The 27,973-nt window shown below is 46.3% G+C and overlaps 1 protein-coding gene across 1 annotated transcript in view; it reads left to right on the top strand.

Moving 5' to 3' along the window:
• Positions 1-27,973, top strand: part of ERN1 (endoplasmic reticulum to nucleus signaling 1) — a 78,786-nt gene that overhangs the window by 19,706 nt on the left and 31,107 nt on the right. Inside the window, exons 2-4 of the mRNA XM_080825464.1 lie at positions 5,338-5,458; positions 24,276-24,309; positions 25,324-25,396. Coding sequence (XP_080681590.1) covers positions 5,338-5,458; positions 24,276-24,309; positions 25,324-25,396 — 228 coding nt within the window. The remainder of the gene's footprint in view (positions 1-5,337; positions 5,459-24,275; positions 24,310-25,323; positions 25,397-27,973) is intronic.

Genomic DNA, 27,973 nt, shown 5'->3' with positions numbered 1-27,973 from the left:
TGTAAACAGAACCAGCACTACCACACTTACCAAGCATAAATGACTTTGGAAAGCTGGTAGGAGACACGTGTGTGTGGCACCACTCCTTCCCACTGACTTCAAGATGAAAAGTCTGTGCTATTTTTATTAACTTATTTCTGACCCCTGTTGTTAGGTAGTCAGTGTGTGTGTGGCCTGTTTCTTGAAATGTGCATCTGAAACTTAAGCACTGTATTTCTTCGGAAAATGCAGCATTTCTGCAAACCCTGATGGGAACCACTGGGTTCTCCCATGTTCTGAATCTTGGAGGAGCTGGTGTGTGCTTCCTCACTCTTCTTCCCTGGCAGGGGGCAGAGGGTGAGTGAAAAGGAGTAGCCACCTCAGTGGTAGACAGAGCGCCCAAAATGAAACCAAGCCCTGGGCTTTACTGGTTGCTTTCCAGACACTGGTGAACTGCTTCCTTGCCTGAGCAGTCCCCAAGTACTAGTTCAAAAATGGGGGTGGGGCGGGTTTGGGAGAAGTGGTTTCCTCTGTTTTTGTGCTGCTTCAACAGATCCAATCTCTGGTGTCCAATTCTCTTTATTGAAGATATTTTTTCTTTCCTTTTTTTTTTTTTAAGATTTTATTTATTTGAGAGAGAGAGCGTGTGCACATGCACAAGTGGGATGGGAGGGGGTACACAGAGGGAGAAGCAGACTCCCCGCTAAGCAGAGAGCCCAATGTGGGGCTCCAGCCCAGGGCTCTGGGATCGTGATCTGAGCCAAAGACGTACACTGAACCAACTGGGCCACCCAGGCGCCCCTGAAGACATTTTCTAAACCAAGTTATTTCAGAACTCATTTTAGGAAAGATTTTTTTTCTTACCTGAAATACAAGGTGTTGAATTAATTAATGCAAGAGCAACTAACAGTCAGCTGAGTTTAGAATATCAGAATGAAATTCTCATTTTAATCATCTCTAAGCTGTTGGTAGTTGCTTCCACGTCTTGGCAGAAAGGCAGAATGAGTGGTGTGTTTTATGAAGTGGTGTAGATGCTGAGCTTTGCTTTACCATCAGAACCTTGAACATGAGGATGCAGTTCCAGTACTGCCTTTGTTTTCCCAGGAGAAAGGCTCTCGTTGAAGTCCTGGCCGAGCATGGCTGCCATGAGGGCAGTTCTACCATCACTGAATGAACCTACGTGAAATAAGTGGGTTGTACTAGCGACCCTTTGCTCAGCGTCCTCTGCCCCGAACTGCCCAGCCTTGTTCATTGTTCATAGCATTGTTACGTCAGGGTCCCCTCCTGGGAGAGAGCGAGCAGGGTCAGACTTGCGTGAGGACCAGCTGGCTCATGGGTGTTTAGTGTTAGGTTAGACTCGGTTACCCGCCACCAGTGTTCTCCCCTCCACGGTGTCACTCTGCTTACTTCTTAGAAGCAGCCATCAAAGCCAGGAGTACATATCCCGCTCGCTGGAAAAATGAGTCAGATTCCAGGTGGTCAGCTTGAAGCCGATCTGCAGAATCAGCATTTCGTTTACATTTTCAGGCTGTCCAGAAATGAGCGTGTGTAACCGTAGGGCCTCCGGTCATTTCTTCCACTGTAGAGAGAAGGGAGCCCTGGCGGCTACAATGGCTGGGTGAGCTAATGCGCAAGGTCATTATTGTAAAGCAGCATTTTTAGATGTCCAGGTACAAATCGTTCTCAGCTGTGCTCAGTATCCCAGAAGGCATCTGGAAGCTTATTTAATTCACCTTAGTAATAGCAACTGCCTCCGAAGGCAGGCATTTTCACGCTTTCAAAAATGCTGGGGGAGAAAAGCCAGAAATGTTGTCATGTTAATTTGCCATGTGAGAGAATAACACTGTTCACAGTGGCTCCCCGAACGTTCTAATTGGAAACCAGCAGCAGGCTCCAAAGAAGAGAGAAGCCTGTTGTGACAGGGTTTGTGACGTCAGTGTGGACACTGTGATTAACCGTCAGTGCTCTCAGTTGCTAAATTCAACTTCTAGCCAAACGTGGTATTTTTGAGATTTTCAGAGGGCTCTGTTAGTTATGTGATTAGTGTTTTACTTCGATTCACCAACCAACCATAGACAATTGCCTTCCTGTGGTTTCCAAGATGCTCAGACAAGGCAGGTGGCTTTTGTTTCCACACTAGTAATGAAGCAGCACTGATAGGTTTTAGTAAATATTGACCCATTTGAATATTAATACTGTGATAAGATATATTTGGGGGCATTCAGTTCATTAAAATTGTACTGTAGGCTTTAATAACAATGACAGAACTCATCTGTTCCTGGATATGAACTGTCTTACCGACGGACCTCTTTGTTTCTAAACTTTTGTTTCTGTCTTGTGGACGTTAATGATCCAAGGTGGCCGAGTTGTCTGAGAATCCTAATACAGAAAGCGCTTCATCTGGAACTTACAGGCTTGTTCAAGCTCCTTTAAATTTGAGCCTCTCTCCCATCTGCTCACTGGGCCATCTCCTCTCTATTTTACGAGAAATTCATTGCTGATTACACAACTGTATTATAGAAAATTTAAGAAAATACAGGAGAAAAAAGTGTTCCTATAATTTTGTAATATTTCCTTCGTCTTCATATGTATAATTTTTTTTTCCATAGGGGCGTGTGTGTTTGTCTTGGGTTGCAAGGGACAGAAATCTGGTTCCAAGAAATGTCAGCAAAGGGGGAATTTCTCATGAGGTTCTGTGAGCCCAAGGACAGGAAGTTGGCCTGAGGAAGGGTAGAAGCCAGAGCACTCTGTCTGTCAGCTGTGTTTCTTCTCAGGCTTCTTTCCCCATTTCAGTCTTTGTCTCTCTCAACCCAGCAAACATTCACAGAAATTGCCTGAGTTTAGTTTCTTACCAGTTGAGCGGTCCACAGAGCTCAACACAATTCTTGTGTCACCCTGAGACCTACTTAACAAAATGCCTGTTCTTGAGGGAAATTTTGACAGGTGGAGGGGAGCCCAGCAGGCCTTCCCACCTCTTGGTCCCCAGGTGTGCACACATTCTTCCCTTTTGATTTTTTTTTTTTTTTTTTTTTTTTAAAGATTTTATTTATTTATTTGTCAGAGAGAGTGAGCACAGGCAGACAGAGAGGCAGGCAGAGGCAGAGGGAGAAGCAGGCTCCCTGCCGAGCAAGGAGCCCGATGTGGGACTCGATCCCAGGACGCTGGGATCATGACCTGAGCCGAAGGCAGCCGCTTAACCAACTGAGCCACCCAGGCGTCCCCCCTTTTGATTTTTTTTATTCAGTGTCTAGACTGCCCCCACCTGATATGACCCCTCTGTCCCCCATCAGCTGCAGAGCCATTCCACCTTCTCCGTGGGAGATCGCCTTCAGTCTCGCCGAGCAGCAGCCCACAGTGGTCTTGCCTTCGGGCCACTGTTCTGCAAGCCCGTGTGCTCTGGGCAATGAGCGTTTCGGGTGTGAGCGGGTGCAGATGAAGTTTGTCACCGTCTATACCCTGTAGGCTAAAAGGATTTTATCCCCAAAACACTGGACTCCCTGCTAGGACAGGCACCACCCTTGCTGAGGCTTCTGTTTTCCCAGCCAGGTAAAAAGCAGACTCCTCTCCCTTGGGTTGAGGCTTCACACCGAGGATAGACGGAGCCGGCAGTGGGGAAGGTTGCTCTTGGTTCTCCCGTTCCAGGTGAGTGGCCCTGGCTCTGTGCGAAGGAAAGGGTAGAACGTCTTCACCTCTAGGCCAGGAGCCAGCAAGGGAGGACAGTGTAGCAGCTGCTTCGCCCCCTCTGCCGGTGGGTCTCCACCGTGGAGAAGAAATGCAGGGACCCGGTGTTCGTCCTGCCATCTCGGGCTGTTTTGGAGACAGCCATGGGGCTTTCCTTCTTAAGGCACTAACTAAGTGCCATCCTGGTTCTTACCAAGAGTGGGCAGGTGTTTTGGGGTCAGGCTGCCGTGCACAAGTAAACCCCCAGTCTTATTTAGTGCTAAAAGCCAGCCATACTCCTGTATTTTAAAATTTTTGTGCCCAAATCCAAATTCTCACAGTATAAGCAAGTTGTGTTGGCCCATTTTTAATTGAAGACCCCCAGGAACCGGATAATTTGTGGGACAGTGTGCTGACAAAGAGAAAATCTTACTACAAGGTGGCATGGCTGAATGGGCCCAGACCTCAAAGGGGTGTTGTCGCAGAAAACCTTACCAGCCATCCCCTGTACATGTGTGCATTGCACGTGTGTACATGCGTGTGCGTTCACACACAGCTGCTTCCGTGGAGACTGCGTGGGGGAGGGTACAGTTCTTAGCCATGCTAGAGGATAAGCAGACCAAAAAAATCTGCCCAGTATAATCGTCACCACAGTATACATTAAATTTTGGATTCTATATTTTTCACATGAAGACTGATAGAAGCATTTTTCTACGTTGCTGTAAATTTTCCGAGGTGCTATTTTAATGATTGCATAATATTCCGTTGAGTGTATGTGTCATAATTTATTTCAGTCATTAAGATCTCCAGTTTTTGTGTTTGCAAATGGGATACAATGAGCGCCATTGGGCACACAGCTTTTTCCATATCTGAAACTATTTAGGATGTAGAATTGGAATTATACGATCAAAAATCTGAGCACGTTTGTGCTTTCCAGAAAGAGGGCACCAACTTCTAATTTTCATTGCCACCAACGATGGATGAGAAAGTAAATTTCACCACCTTTGGCTCTTTTCTGTAAAGAGAGTGCGTGTTTTAACTCATTAAGCATAAAAGGTACATTTTTATTTAAATTATATTTTGATTATAAGTGAAGAACAATTTGGGTTATGTTTTGCATACATTTTATAACCTGTCTTTTTTGGAATCTTGTTGTTTTCTTGTTATATAAATTTTTTTATAAAATGAGAGCTGTTTTTTCCTATTTTGCTTTAAACACTTCCCCCTAATATTTCGCCTTTTTATAATTCTGTAATTGCATGCGGGTATATGTGGTACGTTGGCATTCTTTTCTACCATGGAGCTTTGCAAGACGACCAGGTTTTAGAAAGTGAAGTATAACCAAGAGGAGGAAGTCCATTAGAAAGCTGAGCATACTTTCTTCCCGTTTCAGTGGAGGCTACCCGTGGATTATTCCAGAATCCTTGTCTTTGTCATACCAGGTTATAAGCCTGTCTGTCTGCAGGAAGGATTGCTGCTTAGATAGCATAAAGCGACCTGGGGTTTAGTGCTGACTTGGCTGTTGTCTAGACATGTGCCCTTGGACGTGGGCTCTGTAACCTCAACGTCTTCGTCTGTGAGGTGGCAGATTTTAGAAGGATAGCTTCTGGGGTGTCCCCGGAGGTTCTGTGTGTGGTCGTGCATGCCCAAGATGAAGAATCCTTTTGAACACGAAGATTCTTCTACATCTCGTTGCAGATTTTTGGAAGTCCCAGCACAGTGACTCTTCCTGAAACCTTGTTGTTTGTGTCAACTCTGGATGGAAGTTTGCATGCTGTCAGCAAGAGGACAGGCTCGATCAAATGGACTTTAAAAGAAGGTAATTTGGCTTTGGACTTTGGGTGACATGGGCATTTGCTCAGCTGCTTCTGAGGAAACCTATTCCAGAAAAACAGTTACACCATCTTTATTAAAATTAAAAAGGATAGTGGCATCAAGGAGAAGAGAGGGAATTATACTCAGAGGGTACGTTTACAGCTTGAATGGGGATCATTCACCAAATGCATCAATTGATGAGGCAAGCTTTATCTTTTTTTTTTTTTTTTTTTCTCTTTCCAGATTTCATGTTTAAGTAGCTCTAGGCTTTTCTATTAATAGTTCTGGCTGGTAGGCCTTTCACAAAGGCATACTACATTAAATTTTTTTAAGTTCTATCTAATGATTAGAATCTTGTAATCATAATTACAAGAACTATCTTCTGTAACCTCGTATTACTCATTTGTTTTTATAGAGGCTGAAATCCTCGAGGGCTGTAAAATTTGACATTCATCCAAGTTAGCCACTTTATTGGGTCTTTACGTTGAGGGAAGTGAAAGACAGAGCTTGTTTCTCATTTAATCTGCCATGCCTCCTTTTTTATGATCTTGTCTTCCTGGTGATAGTTAGCAGAGTGGAGTCCTACAGCTGGGAAATGGTATTTGATTTCCAAAGTAATCTTCCTGGATAAAGCCATGCAAATCCAAGGATTTGGGGCTTTCAGAGTCATCTCTATTATTCTGTCCAGTAATAATTCTGATTTGGCTGTAGATTAGGGTCTGACCAGCATGCTCTCTTTCGTCACTGCTCTGTGATGTGACTCATTATTTTCATGAGCACAGCAAGTGTTTTTCCTTTGATAATAAAATGTTCCAAAACAGTGTTTTAAATGGAAAAAAATTGGCCTATGTCAGAAGGTCACACACCATTTTACCAGTTCGACAGCAAACCTAGTTGCCACCCAGAGATGATGGCAGCTGGGGTACCACAGACCACCTGCCTCACCTGTCTGGCTCCTGCTGGGATCAGCAGGAACCCGAGGCAACTGAAAGGACCAGAGCTCCCAGGAGCGGGTGGCCATGGGGAGACTATGGAGCCAGCTTTTGGCATTGCATTACAGGCTCCCAGAATGTTATCCGTACTTTCTCTCCTTCGTATTTAAGCCTTTTAATGTTTTTAGTTTTTATTTTTATTAAAATAATTTTTTAAAAAATTTATTCATTTGAGAGCGAGCACGTGCAAGAGCATGAGCAGGGAGGGTGAGAAGCAGACCCCCTGCTGAGCAGGGAACCCGCCTTGGGGCTCCATCCCAGGACCCCGGGATCATGACCTGAGCGGAAGGCGGGCGCTTCACCGCTAAACCAACTGAGCCTCCCCGGTGGCTGACCTTTTAACGTTTTTAAAACAACAGGACCGTTCTTTAAATTTTCACCATTTCTGATTTTGTCCAAAGGTGAATTCAACAAATCCTCAACAGAAGGATTGAGATAAACATTTTTACTGTTGAATATTAGGGCTGGGTCCTCAGTCTCAGTGTTCCCAGGCCGGGCATTTTTGGCCCAAGCTACTTCATTCTTGTGCTTTGTTTCTCCCTGCGTGTATTGTTTTAAATTGATCTTGTCGAAGTCTTCATTCTACATGTAGCCTTGGCTGTATCTGGCAAAACTGTGTCTCACCTTACTTGTTACTTAGCCAAACATAAAAATCCATCTCTTCTTTCCTATACTTTATTTTTAATTTTTTTAAAGGTTTTATTTATTTATTTGACAGAGAGCACAAGCAGGGGGAGCAGCAGGGAGCCCAGTGTGGGGCTCAATCCCAGGACCCCAGGATCATGACCTGAGCTAAAGGCAGCCGCTTAACCAACTGTGCCACCCAGGCGCCTCTCTTCTCTCCCATACTGTAGAACTTAAAGAATTGTTCTCTCTTTTACTTAGTTAACGAGTGTTTAGAGAATCTAGTCTGTGAAGGATACTTTGTAGGGCACTGAGAATAAGCAGCCTGTCCTTGTCCTCAAGGAGCCCGCAGCCTGATAGGGAGAAATGACAGGTGCCATAGCTCCAGCATAGAGCCAGGGTTTCTGAGGGAGGTGGTAGGGACTGCGAGGCCTGCAAAGGGGGCAGCAGGTCTGGGGTATAGGAACAGGTCCTGTCTGAGAGGAGCTTAAGGACAGGTGGTGGGAGAGAAGCCGGAGGGGATGTTGACCCCTATGGTAGCATCGAGGCTTTTGTATTTGAATGAGCAGGAAGCTGGGACCATTAATGTGACAGCAGGTGAGTGACTCAACAGGTTTAAACCTTTAATCCTGCAGTGGAGTGTGGGAGTGTGGGCTGGTGACAGGGAGGCCAGGGCTGTGCAAAGGGGGGTAGTGGGAAGGGGAAAGGTGGGACAGAAATACAATCAGTAGAATCCAGCAACAGATTAGGGAAGCAGAGCAGGGAGGTGTTAAAAGACACTTAAAGGGAGAATTTGAGAAATCTCAGCAAGGTCTAGTAATTTCAAGTAATATTTAAGATGTTCTAAGTCTCATTTTTCCAAGAATCGGTTGGCTTTTTTTTAGTTAAATTCAGTCCTGGATTCCAGTAGCTGTATAAAATATATAATATGTATTTCTACAGATCTATGTACTATGTTTATTACAGTGTATATATATACATATATATATATACACACACACACATATATATATGTATTTTTTTTAAAGATTTTATTTATTTATTTGACAGAGATCACAAGTAGGCAGAGACAGAGAGAGGGAGAAGCAGGCTCCCCACTGAGCAGAGAGCCCAATGAGGGTCTCGATCCCAGGACCCTGAGATCATGACCTGAGCCAAAGGTAGAGGCTTTAACCCACTGAGCCACCCAGCCACCCATATACATATGTATATGTATACATACATATATATATTTCTATACAAAGATTAGAAGTAGTAATGTATACAGACCCTGAGTTTTTTTTTTTTTTTAAAGATTTTATTTATTTATCTGACAGACAGAGATCACAGGTAGGCAGAGAGGCAGCCAGAGAGAGAGGAAGAGAAGCAGGCTCCCCGCTGAGCAGAGAGCCCGACGTGGGGCTCGATCCCAGGACCCCGGGACCATGACCCGAGCCGAAGGCAGAGGCTCCAACCCACTGAGCCACCCAGGCACCCCTACAGACCTTGAGTTTTTAATTCAGTTTTAATCTTGCAATTTTTAAAAAATTTTTTAAAAAAGATTTTATTTATTTATTTGACAGAGATCACAAGCAGGCAGAGAGACAGGCAGAGAGAGGAGGAAGTAGGCTCCCTGCTGAGCAGAGAGCCCAATGTAGGGCTCTGTCCCAGGACCCTGAGATCATGACCTGAGCTGATGGCAGAGGTTTAACCCACTGAGCCACCCAGGTGCCCCTTAATCTTGCAATTGTAACTAAAGTTTCCAGAATTGGTATTTTTAAACCATTAATCTGTAAATCACCTTTAAAGGTATCCCCACATTGTTCTAGGCCCTCAGAATACAGCAGGTGAATGAAACAGACAAAATCCTGCTCTCCTAGAGCTTTCATTCTAGTGGAAAATGGACAAGGAAATAAATTAGCAGACTTCATAGAGGAAAAGTAAAGCAGGGCAGTGGAATTAGGGAGCACCGGGTGTTGGGGGGGGTGGGGCTCTGCAATTTTAACCTGGAATGGTGCTCCTGGGAAGGTGTCATTTGAGCAAGAACTCAAGGCGGCAGGGGAGTGTTTAGGCAGAACGTAGCAGGGGCAGAGGTGGGAGGCCGGTGGAGGAACCGTGTTGGCGTGGCTGGAGGGAGAGTCGGGGGTGAAGGAGAGGAAGGGTAGCCGGAGGTGAGCTCAGAGCACCGGTCACGCGAGGACACATAGACTGTCTTCATAGACTATTTATTATAAAAATGCCCCCGTTGGTGTCCTGGAATGAAATGTGTAAGACCGTAAGCTACACACATGCACACACACAATTTCAGAAAGAAATGCATGTATTACCCAGCTGGTAATCTAACACTGGAATAATGGAAAAGTAACTTTTACTCACGTGTATGTGATTTAACACGTAATGCTCTGACACACCGTGAGGCTCCATCTCCGAGTGAACGCGGTGCCCGCTACCACGGACCGAGCGAAACACCGAAACACCGGGATCCTGACGGGGACTGGGTTTCCGAGACGGTGAATAATTCTTGATAACGCTGCAAACCAAAGGAGTGTGACCTCAACCGATTTATACAATCGTTACATTCTGAGAAGATGAGCTGTATAAAACTATGCAAAAAGTGCCTTTGTGCTTTTACACAAGTGAGGTTGTGGGCTCAGGAAGCTATTAAAGTCTTTTGGCCTGTGGGAGAGTCTGACAGACATGAGAGCGTGTATAGATTTGGGATGGGCTTTGACTCTGCAGTGCTCTCTGCCCCATACCTAGTGCTTGTGTTCCCCCTTCACCTCCCATACACCCCCCACCAGTCCCTGGGACCAATAAGAAATGCCCTCACAGATTTCCTCAGTACCGGCAAGCTGTGCCCTCCCCATAGAGCCATAGGGCCTGGTGACTGGTGTGAGGAGGTTGACCTTTTTGAAGCCACCATTGGAGATAGCTGAGCAGAGGGTGACATGCCATGGTATTATGGACTGATGTTTGTGTCCCTCCAAAATTCACGTGGTGAAGCCTTACCCCACTGTGTGATAGTATTTGGAGGTGGAGCTTGGGGGATTTAGCTTAGTTGAAGTCATGAGGGAGCCCCCCCCCCACCCCGCTCCAGCCCATGATGGGATTAGTGCTCTTCTGAGAAAAGGAAAGGCCTAGAGCTCTTGCTTTCTCTCACCATAAGAGAACACGGCAAGAAGGCTGCCATCAGCAAGCCAGGAGCAGGGCTCTCCCCAGAACCCAACCATGCTGACACCCTGATCTTGGACTTAAAGCCTCTGGAACTGTGAGGAAGAAGTGTCTGTTGTTGAAGCCACTAAAGCTGTGGTATTTTGTTGAGGCAACCCGCGGTGACTAAGACACCTGGCCTCCACTTCACAGGGCCGGCACATGCTGTGTTGAGACTGAGCTGATGAGGCCAGGAGGAAGCTGCAGACTAGGTGGAGGCTACTGCACCAGTCCAGGCAGGGGAGGCCACGGGTTTGGGCCTGAGTGGCAGTGGGGAATCAGAGTCAAATGGAAGAAACTGCCGATGGAAATAGACACCCCTGTGACTCCTCAAACTGGGGTTAGACAGAATATATACCTGTTATTCCATTTCAGGTTTCCTGACTTGTTTACTCATTTCAGGGGCCAACAAGCTGGGAGAGTTTTGTTTTCTTTTTTTCTTTCCACAGATTAGTTTTGGCAGGTGCTTTTGTTCTTCACCCAAACATGTGTTGCTGTTCCCAGAAATGGAGATTTCTTACACCGCAGCAGCAAACTGCATCTAGTACAGAAAATGAATTTTGTTTTCAGAAACTAACTTGAGTTGTGACATACCAAGTGAGGTGCGATCTTTCTAGGCTGCGATTTTGTGACTGTAGCCACGCCAGAACTGTCTGTCTTTGTCTGAAATTTCACCAGTGAAGACAGTTAGGGTGTTTGCTTTCTGCACTTTCAGCCCAGATGCAAACAGAAAGCATTGCTGCCATGTCTGGCATTAGGTCAGTTTCCTAAAGCCGGCTTTGGCTTGGTGAGGCTGCAAGGCTTTTCTTTGGTATCTCCAGGGCTGGTTTCAGGCTTCTTGCATTCACCTTGAAAATACTAGTTATTAAAATTAACTAGAATTATTTAAAAGACTAAGCTAGACAGAATAGCGTAAAAGATACACTAGAGTTATAGGGGAAGATTTTCTTCAGGTGTCATGTGTGTTTGCCTTTCTTACCACGTGCCTCTTCCCATGGTTCCTGCTGGTCCCGACCACTGCTGCGGCCCCCCGAGTTGGATAAGTGTAGCATGATGCTTTGCCACTCGCTCACTGAGTTCTGTCATGGCGACCGAAGTAATGTCTCTCAAATCTGACTCCTTCTCGCTGCCCTCCTTGCCAGTGCCTTAGCCAGGCTCTCAGCATCCGTTCCTAGATCAGTACAGGAGCTTCCGGCTGTCCTTCAGCCATCACGCTGCTGTCAGACCTGCCCTCTAATGACACCACGGACCATGCCACACCCCTGCTGAGCTAGCCTTGTGCCAGCCAAGGCAGCACTCCAGATGTGGTCTGCTCAGCTGTCTGCAAGAAGTCCAGGAGGGATCCCAGGCGTCATCCACGATGGGCTGGAATTTTCAATAGCTGGTCCGTCCCCACGGTTAGAGACGCACCGGTTTACAGGGTCGTGTCTGACCTCCTTGGTGTACAGGCAAGGCCCTTCACCATCTGGCCCTCACCCACCCCTCCAGGCCTCAGAGACCCGGGGCCTTGGCTTGTGTTCCCTCCCCATCAGCAGCCTGCAGTGTTGGACCGGCTCCTAGTCCTCCTTCAAGAGCCCCTTCGAAGGCCACCTGCTTGACCCCTCAAGCTGGGTGAGCCCCTTCCTCATGTGGATTTGGGGGTACTTGTAAATTTTTGTCTGCGTTTGTCTTCCCACTGAATTCTAACTTCTTCTTTTTTTAAATTATTTTTTAATTTATTTTTGAGAAAGAGCGTGGGGGTGGGCGGCAGGAGAGAGGGAGAGGGAATCGTAAGTAGGCTGCTCGCTCAGCGCAGAGCCTGACATGGGGCTTGAGGTCATGACCCTGAGATCATGACCTGAGCTGAAATCAAGAGTCGGACACTTAACTGACCGAACCTCCCAGCTGCCCCCTAAATTCTAACTTCCTGAGGCTGGGCTCTCTAGACGGCCAGGGATGCTCTGTAAATGTCTCAGGCACCTAATGCTGACTTAGGTCCCAGAACCCTTCCCACTAAGATGTCTTTTGGAAGCCTGAGAACAGATGAGACTAGACTCTGCCCCCTTGGGGTGTGTCATCTGTCACTTGGACCATTGTCACAGCAGGTTCCAGTTCCTTACCTTGAGTTTCATGCGGCTTTCGTGACTTTTTGCAGTTGGTGTTCTCTCCTGTCCCTAAACACCGTGCCTGTTCCTCTGGAAGAGTCTGAGGTCTGCCTTTAGAGGTGTGACAGAAACAGAAGAAGGGAATTGTAAGAAGGAACATTTCATTAGCAGTTCTAATCGGTCTACTCTTTCGGAATTTTCTAGGCTTAAGATACGCATTACTGCCTTTGTACCTCCTTGCTTAAGCACAAGGAAAGCGGTTATTTGCTCTCTGTTGCTTTGGAGGACCGAAAATTATGTTATGGGAGGGGATCAGAGGGAGGCCTGTTTCTACTTTCGAGTATCTTGAAAATGTGTTTTCTTTCTCTTTTTCATGTTTTCCTTTTTATCGTGGAAGATTTTAAACATATTCCAACACAGAGACAGCTAGAGATGCAAATGCTCCTATACTCATCCCTTAGCTTCCCTGAGCCTCAGTTCCCGTTCAGTGTCGCTGGTGCCCCCTCTGATGGCCCTCCCTCAAGCCCCGGCTTTACCTCAGAGCGCCACGTCTCTCGTTGGCAGGGGGCCTCTTAAACAGCAGCTCCACACACAGTGGCACAGATTTCAACTCCGGGGGTCTTCTCTGCAGCATTACTAGGTCTGTTTGGGGATATGGTTGTGAATGTTGAAGGCTGTGACTTTGTTACTTGTGCCAGGCTTGAGGGCACTCCCATTGCCCACGAATGAGTTCTGTGCCGTTCTGACGTCCTGAGAGGTGTTTGGGCGCAGGCCGTAGCACTGAGTTGTCCTGTTCTCCTCCTTGAATTCTTCCACTGTTGATTATAGTGATCAATGTGCACTTTGAGGTCTGAGTTACTTCTGCCGGGGAAGGGTGAGTAAGAACACAGTAGAATCAGACTGCCTGTGGGAAGGGAGGTTTTTCAGATGACTTTGGTCCCGCCGCATGCTTGTCTCTGTCCGACGTGACATTTGGTGACTTGCAGAGCTTCACCGGCAAGAAACCTTGTTATGTCCTTTTCCAGTTCTGGTGAGATTTGGAATTTGAGGATCGGCTCTTGGTTAGATGCCTGCGTTAAAAGGCTCTCCCGGGGGGCGCCTGGATGGCTCAGTGGGTTAAGCTGCTGCCTTCGGCTCAGGTCATGATCTCAGGGTCCTGGGATCGAGTCCCGCATCGGGCTCTCTGCTCAGCGGGGAGCCTGCTTCCCTCTCTCTCTCTCTCTGTCTGCCTCTCTGTCTACTTGTGATCTCTGTCAAATAAATAAAATCTTAAAAAAAAAAGGCTCTCCCAGCGGCGCGTGGGGGGCTCAGTCAGTTAAGCGTCTGCCTTCAGCTCAGGTCATGATCCTGGAGTTGTGGGATCGAGCCCCGCATCCGGCTCGCTGTTCAGAGGGAAGTCTGCTTCTCCCTCTCCCTCTGCTCCTCCCCCTACTTGTGCACTTTCTCTCTCAAATACATAAATAAAATCTTAAAAAATAAAATAAAATGCTCTCCCAAGAAAGCCGAACTTTGAAGAACATTTGAGACTTGCTGTCGTACACGTTGGACCTTACAAATTAATGGGAACTTGAGGTTTACATTAGGGGAGTACTTTCCTTTGGGGAAGGAAATGAGCTGCTGCTGGGAAGAAGGAGTCCCTAACTGGTTTACTGGAGTGCATTGAACATATGTGGGAGACTTACCTTTGGAGTTAGGAAGGGTGAGTGACCTGTTTTTACTAATAATTTTTATAAGAAAGTAGAACCTTAAGCATTTTCTTGAGGAGATGCCAGTGGTTTACTGCCTTCAGACCAGCCAGTCTAGCTTCACTATCTGCTAGGATTAAATCTCCATGTCCCCTTTGCGTCCTTTTTCCACTGCATTTTTTGAACAGGAGGTTTTGCTGCCACGTTTCCCCCTCCTGTTTGGTTCCTATCCCGCCCTCCCGCCGCCCTTCCAGCCATCCTTCCTCCTGCCCCCACGCCGGTGCAGGTGCAGGCCATCGGACTGGGGTTACCGGGCCGCCTTCCTCACTGCCTTTTGTGACTCCTTCGCTTTCTCCTTCACTTCATGCCCTGACGCCCGCCTGTCTAACCTTCCTTCAACAGACACGGAGCGTCTTTTGCTCAGAAGCCTCCAGTCAGCCCCTGGTTAGCGCCCACCGTACCACATCAGAGTTTTCACAACTTTCTTCTCCATGGCCTCGCTGCCTACTGTCTGGCCTTACTTTCATGGCTCCTCAGAAGAACACCTGCCGCTTGCCAAGCCTGTGTCTTCATTCCCACAGATGGGGGTGATGGTTCTTCACTCATGCTGTCTGGTCAGACCCCGCCCTCTGAGTCCTCCTTCTTTATGAAGTCTGTCTTCCCCGAGTACACTAGCCCTCAGTGACTTCCGTCACCCGGGAAATCCTGTGGTACATACTATAGGTTTCAGCAGTTCATTATTCACTGTTCATGTACGTCGGCTTTATAAACTCCTTTCTTTATCCCACACAGTTGGCACATGCCCAACACTTGCTTTTGAGATGCCTGTGGTAAATCTCAACAGGTGATTACCAGTAGTTGGGTTGTCACATTCTTTCTCAGAAAGGGAGGGAGGGAGGACAAGGCTCTTGAATATTTGGTATAGGAGGAGCCTTCATTTCTGGCTTTTTTGGTCCATAAATACCTTTCAGAAGGGCCAACCCAGAAGAGTTCAAATCATTGCTAGAGATAGAAGGAGCTGGTTTGGAGAATTTCAGATGTGCTGTGACATCTTAGTTTTACCTAGAGAAGTCATCTAGTACCTAGAGAAGTTTCTAGTCCGAGAGTAAGCTAGTTTTAAATGCCAGGTACAGAGTAGGGGTCAGCTAGGTGGTTGTGCTTTGGAAAGAATGTGGTGAGGCAGGACAGAAAAACCAGGGCTCATCTAGATCTCACCAGAGAAGCAGCGTGTTCCAGAAATAACAATGCTCATCTGAGAAAGAGAAGAGAATGATCTTGTAAGGTTGCTCAAGCTCCAGTCAAGTGGGCAACCTGTTCTTGTGGCTTCCGTAATCAAAGGAATCCATTCCTTCCTACGTGGAAGAAAGTCTGCCCAGAGCTACCTCCAGGGAGAGGCTGGCAGACCTGAGGTCTGGTTTGAGACACTTATGTAAATTTTGGTTGACTTCATCAGAGACGTTTTTCGGTTTTGCTGTCTAATCACCCCCTCTGTGTTCCCACACCCTTGCCAGTTCTGCTAGGCGTGTGTTAGGGAAGTGTGCTGTGCTGCTGACCGGGTCCTCCTTGCCCTTCGAGCCTGGTTCCCTCCAGTGCCTTCACACCCTGGGGGATCAGGCTTCACTTTAGAAAGGGAAGGTTTAGGGCCCCTGGCTGGCTAAGTCAGTAGGGATCTCAGGATCTTGAGTTCGAGCCCCATGTTGAGTATAGATATTACTTAAAAAAAATAAAAATGAAGGTTTGTATTATAGGTGAATGCAGGAAAAACAGATGTTTCTTCTGAACCTATCAGAAAGGCTTTCCTTAAATGGCTCCTTTTTTTAAGCTTCTCTTTTTAAAAATTTTTTTCATTTTTTGAAAACTTCAACACACACAGAAGTGTAGACTAGTATCATGAAATCCTCACGCAGCCAGTGCCCACCATCAGTGGCTGTCAGCACATGGCAGGCCTCAGTTCCTTCCTTTTGTAGCAAATATCAGATCATTTTTTTCCCCATACATTTAAATAATTTTTAAATGTGAGTGAACATGGGGCACCTGGGTTGCTCAGTCAGTTAAGCACCTTTGGCTCAGGTCATGATCCCAGCTCCTGGGCTCAAGCCCCGCATTGGGCTCTGTGTTGGGCTCCTTGCTCAGTGGGGAATCTGCTTCTCCCTCTCCCTGCTGCTCGCCCTGCTTGTGCTCTCTCTCTCTCTCTCTGTCAAATAAGTAAAATCTCAAATGTGAGTGAACAAACAATGGTGTGTGGCAGCTCTCTTTGGCTTTTATTGCATAGGTTTCTGTGTGGAAAATTCCTTTTCATTTGGAAAAATGAGATTGGAATGACTCTATCTCACATACAGTATTGAATATCCTAAATTCCTGACTTCCTTTCATTCTGCAAACAGCATCGTCTACTAAGTACGAGGGAGCAGAGGCCCCCTTGGCAGTTACCTCGGACGTCACTCTGATTACTCATTAAACTGTACATAAGGTTTGTGTACTTTTCCATGTATATTTCACAGAATGCAACATAGATGGGCTCTGTCCTTCAACCTGCTGAAAATTCAATCCAGCCTCGCGATATCTGAGACCCAGAAGGGTCGCCTATGCCTGGGGCGGGGGGGATGATCCATGCCTCCTAAGAAGATACCAAGTGCATTGGCCAGTCATTTTCTGGTTTCCTGGAGCACAGAGACCAACGTAAAAGCATGAGGGCATTCAGGGAAGAGACGTGATTGAAGGAGAAGCCTGGAGAAGAATTGGGCCCAGGTTTTGCAGAACCCTGAATGCCTAGGCCTCTGGTTCCCAAGCCGTGCTGAGGGGCCCCGGGTGCCACAGTATATTCACAAAAGGCATTGTACCTTGTTCTAGATTTTTTGTTTTTGAAGATTTTATTTATTTATTTGACAGAGACAGCCAGAGAGGGAACACAAGCAGGGGGAGTAGCAGGCAGAGGGAGAAGCAGGCTCCCCGCTGAGCAGGATGCCCAATGCGGGGTTCCATACCAGGACTGTGGGACCATGACCTGAGCTGGAGGCAGACACTTAACTGACTGAGCCACCCAGGCGCCCCTTGTTTTAAATATTTGAGAGAAGCCTAGCAGTACTCAACAAGCGTCAGACACCACACTCAAGGTAGTTTCTAGTTTCAACGTTAGGTTGTGCTCCTTTCCTTTCAACAGTGTATCTTTGCAAAGCTCAATTTTTGGTGGTTGCTGTGATAAAATTAAAATACTGCATGATAATCAACGTGGAATGGTAATGAGGGGGGCCAGTGCCTAATCTGATTGTAAGGTTTGGGATATAGTATGGCACCCAGCAGGCGCACATCCCATTAGTAAGTAATTATGGTTAAGAATGAAATAAATGATTTTCTTTCCATTTATGTGTCTTCCTTTTTTTCACGTGGCTTCTGAGTTGCTAGTCCCTATATACCTAGGTCGTGTAGAACTAACTGTTTAGTAAATGGAACTGGAAAGTATGGCCTAGGGCCTTCTGAAGAAATTACTGAGACACAAAGGGTGCCATGAACCAAGAAAGTTTGGGATCTTCTGACTTGAGCCACAGAGTTGGAAAGTATTCAGTAGGCAGAGGGGGGGAGCCGTCGTAGGGTTTTTTGTGGAGGAAAGATGTGAACTAATTTGCCTTTGTCAAGGCCTTGAAGATGGTAGGTAGAATGCACATCTGAAAGCTAGAGATCCCAGACAGGGGGCTGGTTAGGAGACTGCTGGGGAGACCCAGTGAGAAATGGTAGTTGCCTAATTTGGCAGATCTTGAGAAATGTTTACTGGGCTGAATCTTACACAACTCAGGATCTAATTGAATGGGAGTGGGTTAGAATTAAGGGGAGAATCAAGTATACAGACACTTACACTCTGCTGGTGGGAACCTAAAATAGCACAACCACTTTGAAGAGCTGTTGGGTGGCTCCTTGTCAAGTCAGATGTAAACCAGCATGGCTCCACATTCCAGGTATTTTCCCAACAGAAGTGAAAACCCAACAAACACTTGCACACAGATGCTCGTAACAGCTTTAGTCATGTTTCTCCAGCCCCAAACTGGAATAACCCAGTGTCCCTCAGCAGATCAGTAAACAAATTGTGGCACATCCATGCAGTGGGACAGTACTTAGCAATATAAAAGCACTGTGATAACGTGCAAACAGCATAGCTGAATTTCAAAAACAGGCGCAGAGAGAAAGAACCCAGACACTCAAGAGAACCTAATGGGGGAACTGCATTCGTACAATTTTAGAACAAACATGACAAATCCATTGGTGGTTATGGAGTGGGAGTTGGGGATTTTGAAGGTGGGGATATGGAAGTGTGAGAAAATGCTTTGGGGTGACGGAAATGTCGTAGGGTGTGAGGGTGGTTACATGGATGTGTGGGTTTCTCAAGACTCCTCGAATTATACACCTAAAAGGAGAGAAAGGAGTAAGGAGAGAAAGGAGAGCCCAGAGGTTGGGTGTGTTGTGGGCTGGGGAGGAAGGAGTAAGCCAGCCAGAGGAGGACCAGAAGATCCTTGGAGACATGGTACCACCTGGGGGCTAGAAGGGAAGAGTGAAATTGGGCAAACTTGAGGAGAAGGGTGGGAAGTTTGGGAGAGCTCACTCTGCCCTCTTTTACTCCCCCTGTGCCACAGAAGGCAGAATCGGGTGTGGAGAGGAGGAGAACTTGAGGCAAGGAGTGAAGGTTTGAAATATTAGCTGTGAGGAAGAGGGAACAGAGGCCAACCAGGAAGTAGATAAGCATATCTCTTATGACTTGGGGCCCAGCTGGAGAATGGTTTCTCCAAGAGTGATTTAGTGTTTTCTTCAGAAGCACTCAGAGCCTGGGTATGGAGGAAAGGGGCTGGCTAGGTAGATTTTGGGTTGAGGAGTGGTAGAACCTAGTCGCTGGATTATTAAAAGTCATTGATGATGGATGTCCAGACTGGGCAGGAAGAGAGGTAGGAAGGAAACGAACCTGAACTGATTGTTCCAATCAGTCCTCTGTGCCAGGCACTGTTTTAGGTGTTGGGGATATGGCAGACAACAAAAGGTCAATCAGTGGCTGGAGTCGATGTTTCTTAAAAAATAAGTTAAATATACTGTACTTCAGAGGTGGTTTAAGAGTCATGGAGAAAAATCAAGTAGGGAAGAGGTGTGGGGGATCCCTGAGGGATAGGAGGTGGTCAAGGAAGACCCCCCCAAGATGGTGATATTTGATCAAAGATGTGGGCAGAGGGGGCAGCAAATGCAAAGTCCCTGAGGCAGGAGGAGGCTAGACAGTATTTGAAGGCTATGAAGAGCTCGGCTGGAATAAGCAAGGAGGAAATAGCGAGAGAGCATTAGAGGGTGCGAGGGTGGGATTGTGTGGGAGTTGTAGGCCACTGGGTGACCACTGGCCCTTATGATTGAAATGGAAACCACCAAAAGATTTTGAGTGGTAGAGAAGGATAATCTGACTTCTGTCCTTATAAGCATCACCATTCTCAAGGCACAGACTTTAAGTCTTAACAAACATTTCGTCCTTATTTAATCCACAGAGAGATGCCTCATGGGTTATTGGTGTTATTATATATTTTTTTCTTTATTGATGAGGAAATTCAGGCCCAAAGAGATTAAGTAATTCTGCTGAGGTCAGTCAGCTGGTAATTGGCAGAGTTAGGACTTCAGCATAGACTCATCTGATTCCAAAGGCCACATAGACCAGAAAAAAGGGAGCACTTAAAAGGGAAGGAGTTCTGATGACAGAGGGATACTGGGCATAGGGAACAAAACGATGATTGTTACAGATATAGACCTTAGAGTTTGGCAGCTGACAGGATGTGTTGGGGAGAAATGAGTGTCAACAGTGTCATTTGGAGCCTGCCTGTCTTCTAAGAGAATAGTGGCACTGTTAACGAAGTAGGGGGGTCAAGAGTAGAAGTAGGTTTGAATTAAAAGATGGAGGGCATGACTTTGGGCGGGTGGTGGCTGAGGTGCTGGTAGGAAGTAGTGGAAATGTCCGGTTGATCCAGAAAGAAGAGCTCAGAAGATGATGGGGACCTGAAATCTCCCATTGTGGTTATGGTTGAAGCTTCCGGAAAGCATGTGCTCTCTGAGATAACTCAAGGGAGAACCTGGAAATGTCCGTTCCTGTGGGAGGGAGCCAAAGAGGGGGGCAGAAGTCAGTCTGTGCTGAGAGGTACGAGACTCAAGGGGCAGGGCAAGCCATAGAACAGGAAGCGGCCGTGGAGGGGCTGCCTCCTAGTGGGTGGTCGGAGCAGCAGGTGCATGCAGTGGCCAGAATGGTCGAGAAGCTGCAGAAACAGTAGAGCTGTTGGTGCTCCTGGGTGGAGACGTGAAGACCCATAGCTCAGAAGGGGAGCAAAGTCAAGAGTGCACATGTGGCCCAGGACAGAGGGAGAGGGCATGAGGCTCCAGAGAGGACAGGTTGGAGAATGACCAGAAAAACTATTCATGGAAAGATAAAAATCCATGTCTTGTGGAGATAAAAATGTTTCAGTTTTCACCCTTGTGAACTTGGGCAAAGGAAGGGTGTGACCATCTGTTATGAGGCATTTCTGTCCCTGGTTAAAAAGGAGGCTTCAATGAGTACAACAGTAGCAATGAGGTCACCCAACCTCATCCGGGTCTCTGGGTGTAAAGATTATGTCATTTCAAGTCTGAGCTGGACCCCCTAGGGAAGGGGGTCCCATCCCGTGGCTGCTCCCTGGAGAGCAGGGAGCAGGTTCCTGTCTGCCCCTGTCTGTCCCTCCTCCAGCCTTACCTGTACCTCGATTAACACCTGTTTTCATACATGCACAGGAATCTCCCCCCCTCCCCGCCACCACCCCTTTTTTCCCTTCTGAAAGTAAAACAGCTTTGTGAGACACCTTTTATCCTTATCAGTCTCCATATAGATAGAGTGGCTTATTTTGTAGCAGTGTTTGTTTATAGCCTTATAGTTAGGCCAGCTTTCTTTTCACATGGCTGAATTCTTTTTTTTTTTTTTAAAGCAAGAATCTTGCCTGATACCAGTTCTCATTATTAAATAAAAACAACCACTTTTCCACCTTGGGCTTTCATTGCACATTTTCAGATGATGCTGTTTGCTTTTATTTTGCTGGCTTTCCAAGTATTTTTTTTTTTTTTTAATCTCTAACCTGTTATGTTAGGGAGAATTTCAAGCATATGGAGAAGGAATAGCAAAATAACTCCCCAGTGTTGCCACGGTCGTCAACATTTTTTTTTTTTAAGATTATTTATTTATTTGACAGACAGAGATCACAAGTAGGCAGAGAGGCAGGAAGAGAGAGAGAGAGGAGGAAGCAGGCTCCCGGCTGAGCAGAGAGCCTGATGTGGGGCTCGATCCCAGGACCCTGGGATCATGACCTGATGCGAAGGCAGAGGCTTTAACCCACTGAGCCACCCAGGCACCCCTCGTCTTTAACATTTATCAGTAGGCTTCCATTTTTCATTTTATCTGCCCTTGCATATGTTTTTTTTTTCCTGTAGTATTTTAAAGATTTTTATTTATGTATTTGAGAGAGAGAGCGAGCATGTGCACACACGTTGGGTGGGGGGCGGACCCCGCACTGAGCACAGCGCTTGATCTCATGATCCTGAGTTCAAGACCTAAGCTGAAATCAAGGGTTGGACGCCTAACCGACTGAGCCACGCAGGCACCCCTTTTTTTCTGTAATATTTTAATATTCACAGATGCAAATGATTCTTTTTTTTTTTTTTTAATTTGACAGACAGAGATCACAAGTAGGCAGAGAGGCAGGCAGAGGGAGAGAGGAGGAAGCAGGCTCCCTGCTGAGCAGAGAGCCCGATGCGGGGCTCGATCCCAGGACCCCGGGACCACGACCTGAGCCGAAGGCAGAGGCTTTAACCCACTGAGCCACTCAGGCGCCCCGCAAATGATTCTTTAAGAAAACAAAAATCTAGGGTGTAGGTCACGGCTGGCTCTCAGAAGCCAAGCAGCACTTTTTTCACCTGTGGGAGTTGACTTAATGGTGGTGCTGTGACCTGGCTTCCAGCTCTGCCCGTGTTCACTCCAGGGACCACATCTTATGTGGATGGGAACGTTAAGATGACCAGAAGCTCCTCCTACTGGAGTTCCTTTCCTCCTAAGCCTACCATTCTAGAAGCACAGTTCTTAACACACCCGGAGAGCTGTCCCACTGGTCCTTCCCTGGCTCCCTGCCAGTGGCCTGTGTCTTCCCTGGAACCTTTCGGGTGCAGGACACGTTTTGGGACTTCAGGCCTCAGTGTCAGGTGGCCAGCGGATGAGCTCTAGAAAACTGGGGAGATCTGCCCCTGAGGACAGGTCTCCGAGCATGAGCAAGCATGGTCCCGCAAAGATAACTCCGTGACCGGGACTCGAGATCCTGTCAGTTTCCAGGTCTTGTTTCCGGGAAAGTGCGAGGATTTGGCCGCATCCTCTTCAGCTATGTTTATCTGTGGTACCTTGAAGCAGCCGAAATGGACAACCCAAAAAGCTGCCCTCTGGCCGCTGTGTTTCCCTGGCGTCGCGGCATTGTCACCTCCCCGGGCTGGGCGGGGGGCGCTGGGCTGTGGCTGCACCTCGCCTCTGTTGGGGGGTAGGGGGACCTGTCTCTTGTTTCCTGTGTCTTGCGTCAGTCTGTTTGTGAGCGTGTGCCCGCAGGTGATTAATGGGAACGGTAAACAGACGCTTCCTAACTGAAAGTTCCTCCTGTTTCCTAAGATGTTTCTGGTGTAATGAATTGTTTGTTTGCAGCCCACAGACCACATGTGCTGTGTGTGCTTCTGTCCCCGCGAACACCATGTGTGCTTTCATGTGGGAGCTGGGCTTGTAAAGTCAACAGATGATAAGGCTTGAAAGAGTTTTCTTCATCTGAGAATGCCAGGGGGGCTGGGGAATCAGCGGCACAGCCTGGGGAGCCTGGCACTCTGCATCCAAAACCCTGTGGACAATATGTGCCATCCTCACTGCCCCCGCCCGGCTTTGAGGTTGTGGATGGTGTGGCTGTGTAGCCCAGGGTGGGGGGGGGGCGAGCTTTTTTAACGGGAAGGCATTTTTTTTATTTTTTGCCTTTCCATCATTTTTTTTTCCTGTGTGCATTGAAGATTTTCTCCTCAGCTGCATTAATACTCTGTGTACATTATCTTTTCTCCTGAACATCACAATATAGAGATTTGTACGTTTTTAAAATTGTATAAGCCCTTTTAGAAGCCTTTATTTTCTGCCAAGTGGACATTCTCTAATTGAACCATATTATTGAATAGTTAAGTCATTTGTAATGCTACTGTGAGCATCTTTGTACACAAAGCATTTTCTGTGTTTTATATTACATTTAAACTAGATTTTGTAGAAATGGAATTTATGGATCAAAGGGAATCAAGGGGAACAAGCACTTGGAGGCTCTAAGATTGCCATATTGATCCCCCAGTGGGGTGTATCCATTTGCCACCAGCCAGATTCTCATCAACAGGAAAATTTATTCTTAAGCCACAGTTTTGTTTTTCTGAATGGGAGTTCCTAGTACCACTACAGGAATCTGTGACAAGGTGATGGTTTAGGTTTTAAAAGGCCTTGGTGTGTCAGAGAGTGACACTGTGACTCATTGTCCACTGTGGGTTGCGACTGGTTCTTCCTTCACTGTCCATCTCTCAACTTATGTGCACTTTTTAAAAAAAGATTTATTTATTTTAGAGAGTGGGGGAAGGGCAGAGGGTGAGAGAGAGAGAGAATCCTCAAGCAGACACTGTGCTCAGCGTGGAACCTGATGTAGGGCTTGATCTCATGACCCTGAGGTCATGTCCTGAGCAGAAATTAAGACTTGGGTGCTCAACCGACTAAGCCACCCAGGTGCCCCCATGTACACATTTCTTGACATCAGTTCCATTCTGCTATGTTCTCTATCCAGTCTCGGGGACAATCTGTGTCTTTGGGTGTGTGCTTTCTCTCTTTTTTTTTTCTTTCTTTCTTTTTTTTTTTAATAAGATTTATTTATTTAAGAGAGAGAGCAAGTACAAGAGAGGGGTTAGGAGCAGAGGGAGAGAGGTCGACGCTCTGATGAGCAGGGAGCCTGGCATGGGGCTCAATTCCAGGACTCTGGGATCATGACCTGAGCCGAAAGCAGATGCTTAACACGGAGCCACCCATGCGCCCCTGGGTGTGTGTTTTCTAAAGTGCCTTCACGTACATATCTGGTAAATTTAAGGTTTTGATACCATTTGTGAATCTTTCCTGGGGACCTCTTGGAATCTGATATTTTAGAGTCTGATGATGCCTTTGTTGTTGTTTTGCACAGATCCAGTTCTGCAAGTTCCAACACATGTGGAAGAGTAAGTCTTCTGATTTGCTTCAGTTCTTCCCCTTTAATGCATTTTTTAAAAACTATTCCATCAATATTTAGGAAGCTAGACGCTGGGAGTGCATGTATGCATACACTTGAGGTATAACGAGAATGATGGGGACAGGAAGTCTTACAGGTGGTATGGTCTCTGTTGGGTGGTCCGTTCCTCGGGGGAAGGAGATAGTGATATTAAAAAGAGGCTTCCTTGAGATGAAACTCAAGTTGAGTTTTGAGCTTATGCTGCCAAAGTCCTGCCAGAGGGTTTAGATCTCTCCGTCTTCACTGTCATACCATGGAGAGGAAACACAACGTCACCTGCTACTAGAGTGTGTGCTGTGGCACCTGTCAGAGCTCAAATGTTGGGGGCATCCTAAGCACAGAAAAGATTCAGCAAGGGGTTTCTGAGTGCCTAGTCCTAGTTCAGACTTCACCAAGTTAACCTTACCAAAGACCATGGAAAGCCACGGACTAGAGACCGTCATCCCTCTCCTTGGCAGGTTCTCTCTGATGTCAAGCTTTCTTTTTTTTTTTTTTTTTTTTTATGTCAAGCTTTCTGAGTCTGCTTTTATTGCCTCCAGTTTAAAAATAAATGTTTGTTGAACACCAAGGTAGATTTGTCCTACCTGTTTACATACTGTTCCATGCTATTAAATATTAATTGTTGACATTCTATACACAATTGACTTAGAAACTGAAAAGCAGACTTAATGGGTTCTTTTTTACTTCATCGTCGTCACCCGGAGCGCTTTGACCAAATGATGATTTACTCTTCTATGGTTTTTTACTTTTTTTCTTTCTTGCAGGTTGCTTTTTTTTCTGCTCAAGTATAGCCTATCACCATAGGGATATTTTATTTGTGGCTAAAAGTGAAAGAGCGGTGGGTGGAATTGTCTTAGACACACACATGTCCCCCTTCCCCCAGTCATGACTTTGCATGGCTTTGGGATGTTGTTCTGTGCCCTGGGCTGTAATTTATCACTGATACTTACTGCTCAATCTCTAGGCCTGCCTTCCTCCCAGATCCCAATGACGGCAGCCTGTATACACTTGGGGGCAAGAATAATGAAGGCCTGACGGTGAGTGTATTTAGTTTCTTTGTGTACTTCGAGGTTCCGAACCAGTGGTCCTCAACTGTTGCCCATTGAGATCACCTGAGAGCTTAAAAAAATATCCCTGGAGATTGTGATTTGTGTGGGGTGAGATTTGGGCATCAATATCTTTTTATTTTTTAAAGCTTCTTAAATGAACTTTTAATTTTTTATTCTTTTTTTTTTTTTTTTTTTTTTAAAGATTTATTTTTATTTATTTATCAGAGAGAGAGAGAGGAGCGAGAGTGAGCACAAGCAGACAGAGTGGCAGGCAGAGGGAGAAGCAGGCTCCCTGCTGAGCAAGGAGCCCGATGTGGGACTCGATCCCAGGACGCTGGGATCATGACCTGAGCCGAAGGCAGCTGCTTAACCAACTGAGCCACCCAGGCATCCCTAATTTTTTATTCTTAATAAGATTTTATCTATTTATTTGAGAGAGAGCAGGAGCAGGATGGAAGAGCAGATGGAGAGGGAGAAGCAGGCTCCCCGCGGAGCAGGGAGCCCAATGGGGGGTTTGATGTGAGGCTCGATCCCAGGACTCTAGGATCATGACCCGAGCCGAAGGCAGACACTTAACCAACTGAGCCACCCAGGTGCCCCCCTAAATGAACTTTTACATGGCAGCCAGAATTCAGAAACACTGACCTGGACCAGCAGGTTCCCATGGGCCAGCCAGCATGCTGGAGAGGTATGAGACTCCGTTTAGCAGCAGGACTTGCTCTAACTAGCGATTCTCAAATTGGAGGTTTAAAGCATTGTTTATCCCCACCCGCCCCAGCGAATGTCCCCTTCTGGCACAGGGAGCTGGTGAGATTCCATTCCCATGCCATCTTCATTTGAGAATCTAGACCAGTGGTTCTTAACCTTAGCTACACATTATAGTAACCTGGAGCACTCTTTTAAAAAAAAATCTGTATCCCAATCCCAAAAGTTTCTGTTTAATTGATCTAGGTCATCAGCAATTTTTAAAAGCTCCCCAGATAAGAGAATTTAGAAACAGACCCACACGTATGGTCACCTGATTTATGAAAAGGGTGATACTGCAGGGCAGTAGGGGAAAGGTGGTCTTTGAATAAATGGCATGAGTCAGCTGGGATGTCCGTGAAAAAGTATCTTAACTCCTGCCTCATGCCAGACACACGAGACTCAGTTTCAGAGAGATGGCGTAACTAAGTGTGAAATGTGGAATAAAACTTTAAGAAAAAAACATAGCAGAACATCTTCACAACCTTAAAGTAGGAAAAGATTTCTTTCTTTCTTTTTTTTTTCGGTTGGCTCTGTGCCAAATGTGGAGTTCAGTGCAGGGTTTGAACTCAAAATTGTGAGATCAAGATCTGAGCCAACACTGAGAGTTGGACACTTAACCAACTGAGCCACCCAGGTGCACCAGAAAAGATTTCTTAAATAGAATGAGATAAACAAAACAGAAACACCCCACACTAACCATAAAGGCCAAATATATATATATATATATATATATATATATATATATGATTATATTAAAATTAAGAGTTTTTCTTCCTTAAGAGACACCGTTAAGAGAGGCAGGCCATGCTCTACCCGGCAATACACATATGACTCCAACAAAGGATTCATATTCAGAATATGTAAAGAACTATGGATTATTAAAAAGAGAACCTAATAGAGAAATAGCAGAAGAGATTATCCAAATGGTCATTAAACATATGAAAAGATACTCAGCTTCATTAATCATTAGGGAAATGCAAATAAAAATCACAATGTCCTACTACTAAAATGAGAGAAATAGACAAAACGGGTGTTGGGGGAGGGGTAGTGAAACAACCAGAGCTCCTGGGCACTGCTGGAGAAGGGCCACTTGGTATATCCAGTTTGGAAACTGTTTGGCAGACTCTGTAAAGCCTTATGACCCAGTCCTCCTTCCCAGGTTATTATGTACCCAACAGAAACGCCTGTGAGCATTCGCCAAACAGGGTACCCAGAGTTACCGCAGCGTTTCTGAAAATAACCAAGAGGTGAAAACTGCCCAGACAGCATCGCTAGTAGACAGGATAAAGAAATCACGGAACAGCAATACAATGAAATAGTGTGCATCAGCGAGAACCAACAGTCTGCGAGTCTACACAGCAGCGTGGAGGAACCTCACCGATCTGAGGTTGGACAAAAGATGACAAACAAGAAAGGTTGCACACTGAGTGATTCATTTATATAAAGCTCAAAGACAGGAAAAACTAGTCTATGCTGTTTTGAAGTTAGGATAATGATTACCCTGGAAGATTAGGATTGGAAGAGAAGGCAAGAAGAGGAATTTTGGAGCGCTGGAAATGTCCTGCTGCTTCATGTACATTCTGGCTACATGGGTTGGTTCACTTTGTGCCATTGCACCAAGCTGAGGTGTACAATTCCGGGTGCCATTTGTGTCCTGCTTCAATAGAAAGTTTTTTCTCGGGGCGCCTGGGTGGCTCAGTGGGTTGGGCCCCTGCCTTCGGCTCAGGTCATGATCCCAAGGTCCTGGGATCGAGCCCCGCATCAGGCTCTCTGCTCAGCAGGGAGCCTGGTTCCTCCTCTCTCTGCCTGCCTCTCTGC

This window comes from Martes martes (assembly GCF_963455335.1).
Source record: "Martes martes genome assembly, chromosome: 16".
In the NCBI taxonomy this organism is placed as follows: domain Eukaryota; kingdom Metazoa; phylum Chordata; class Mammalia; order Carnivora; family Mustelidae; genus Martes; species Martes martes.
This window is presented reverse-complemented; position numbering and strand designations above follow the sequence as displayed.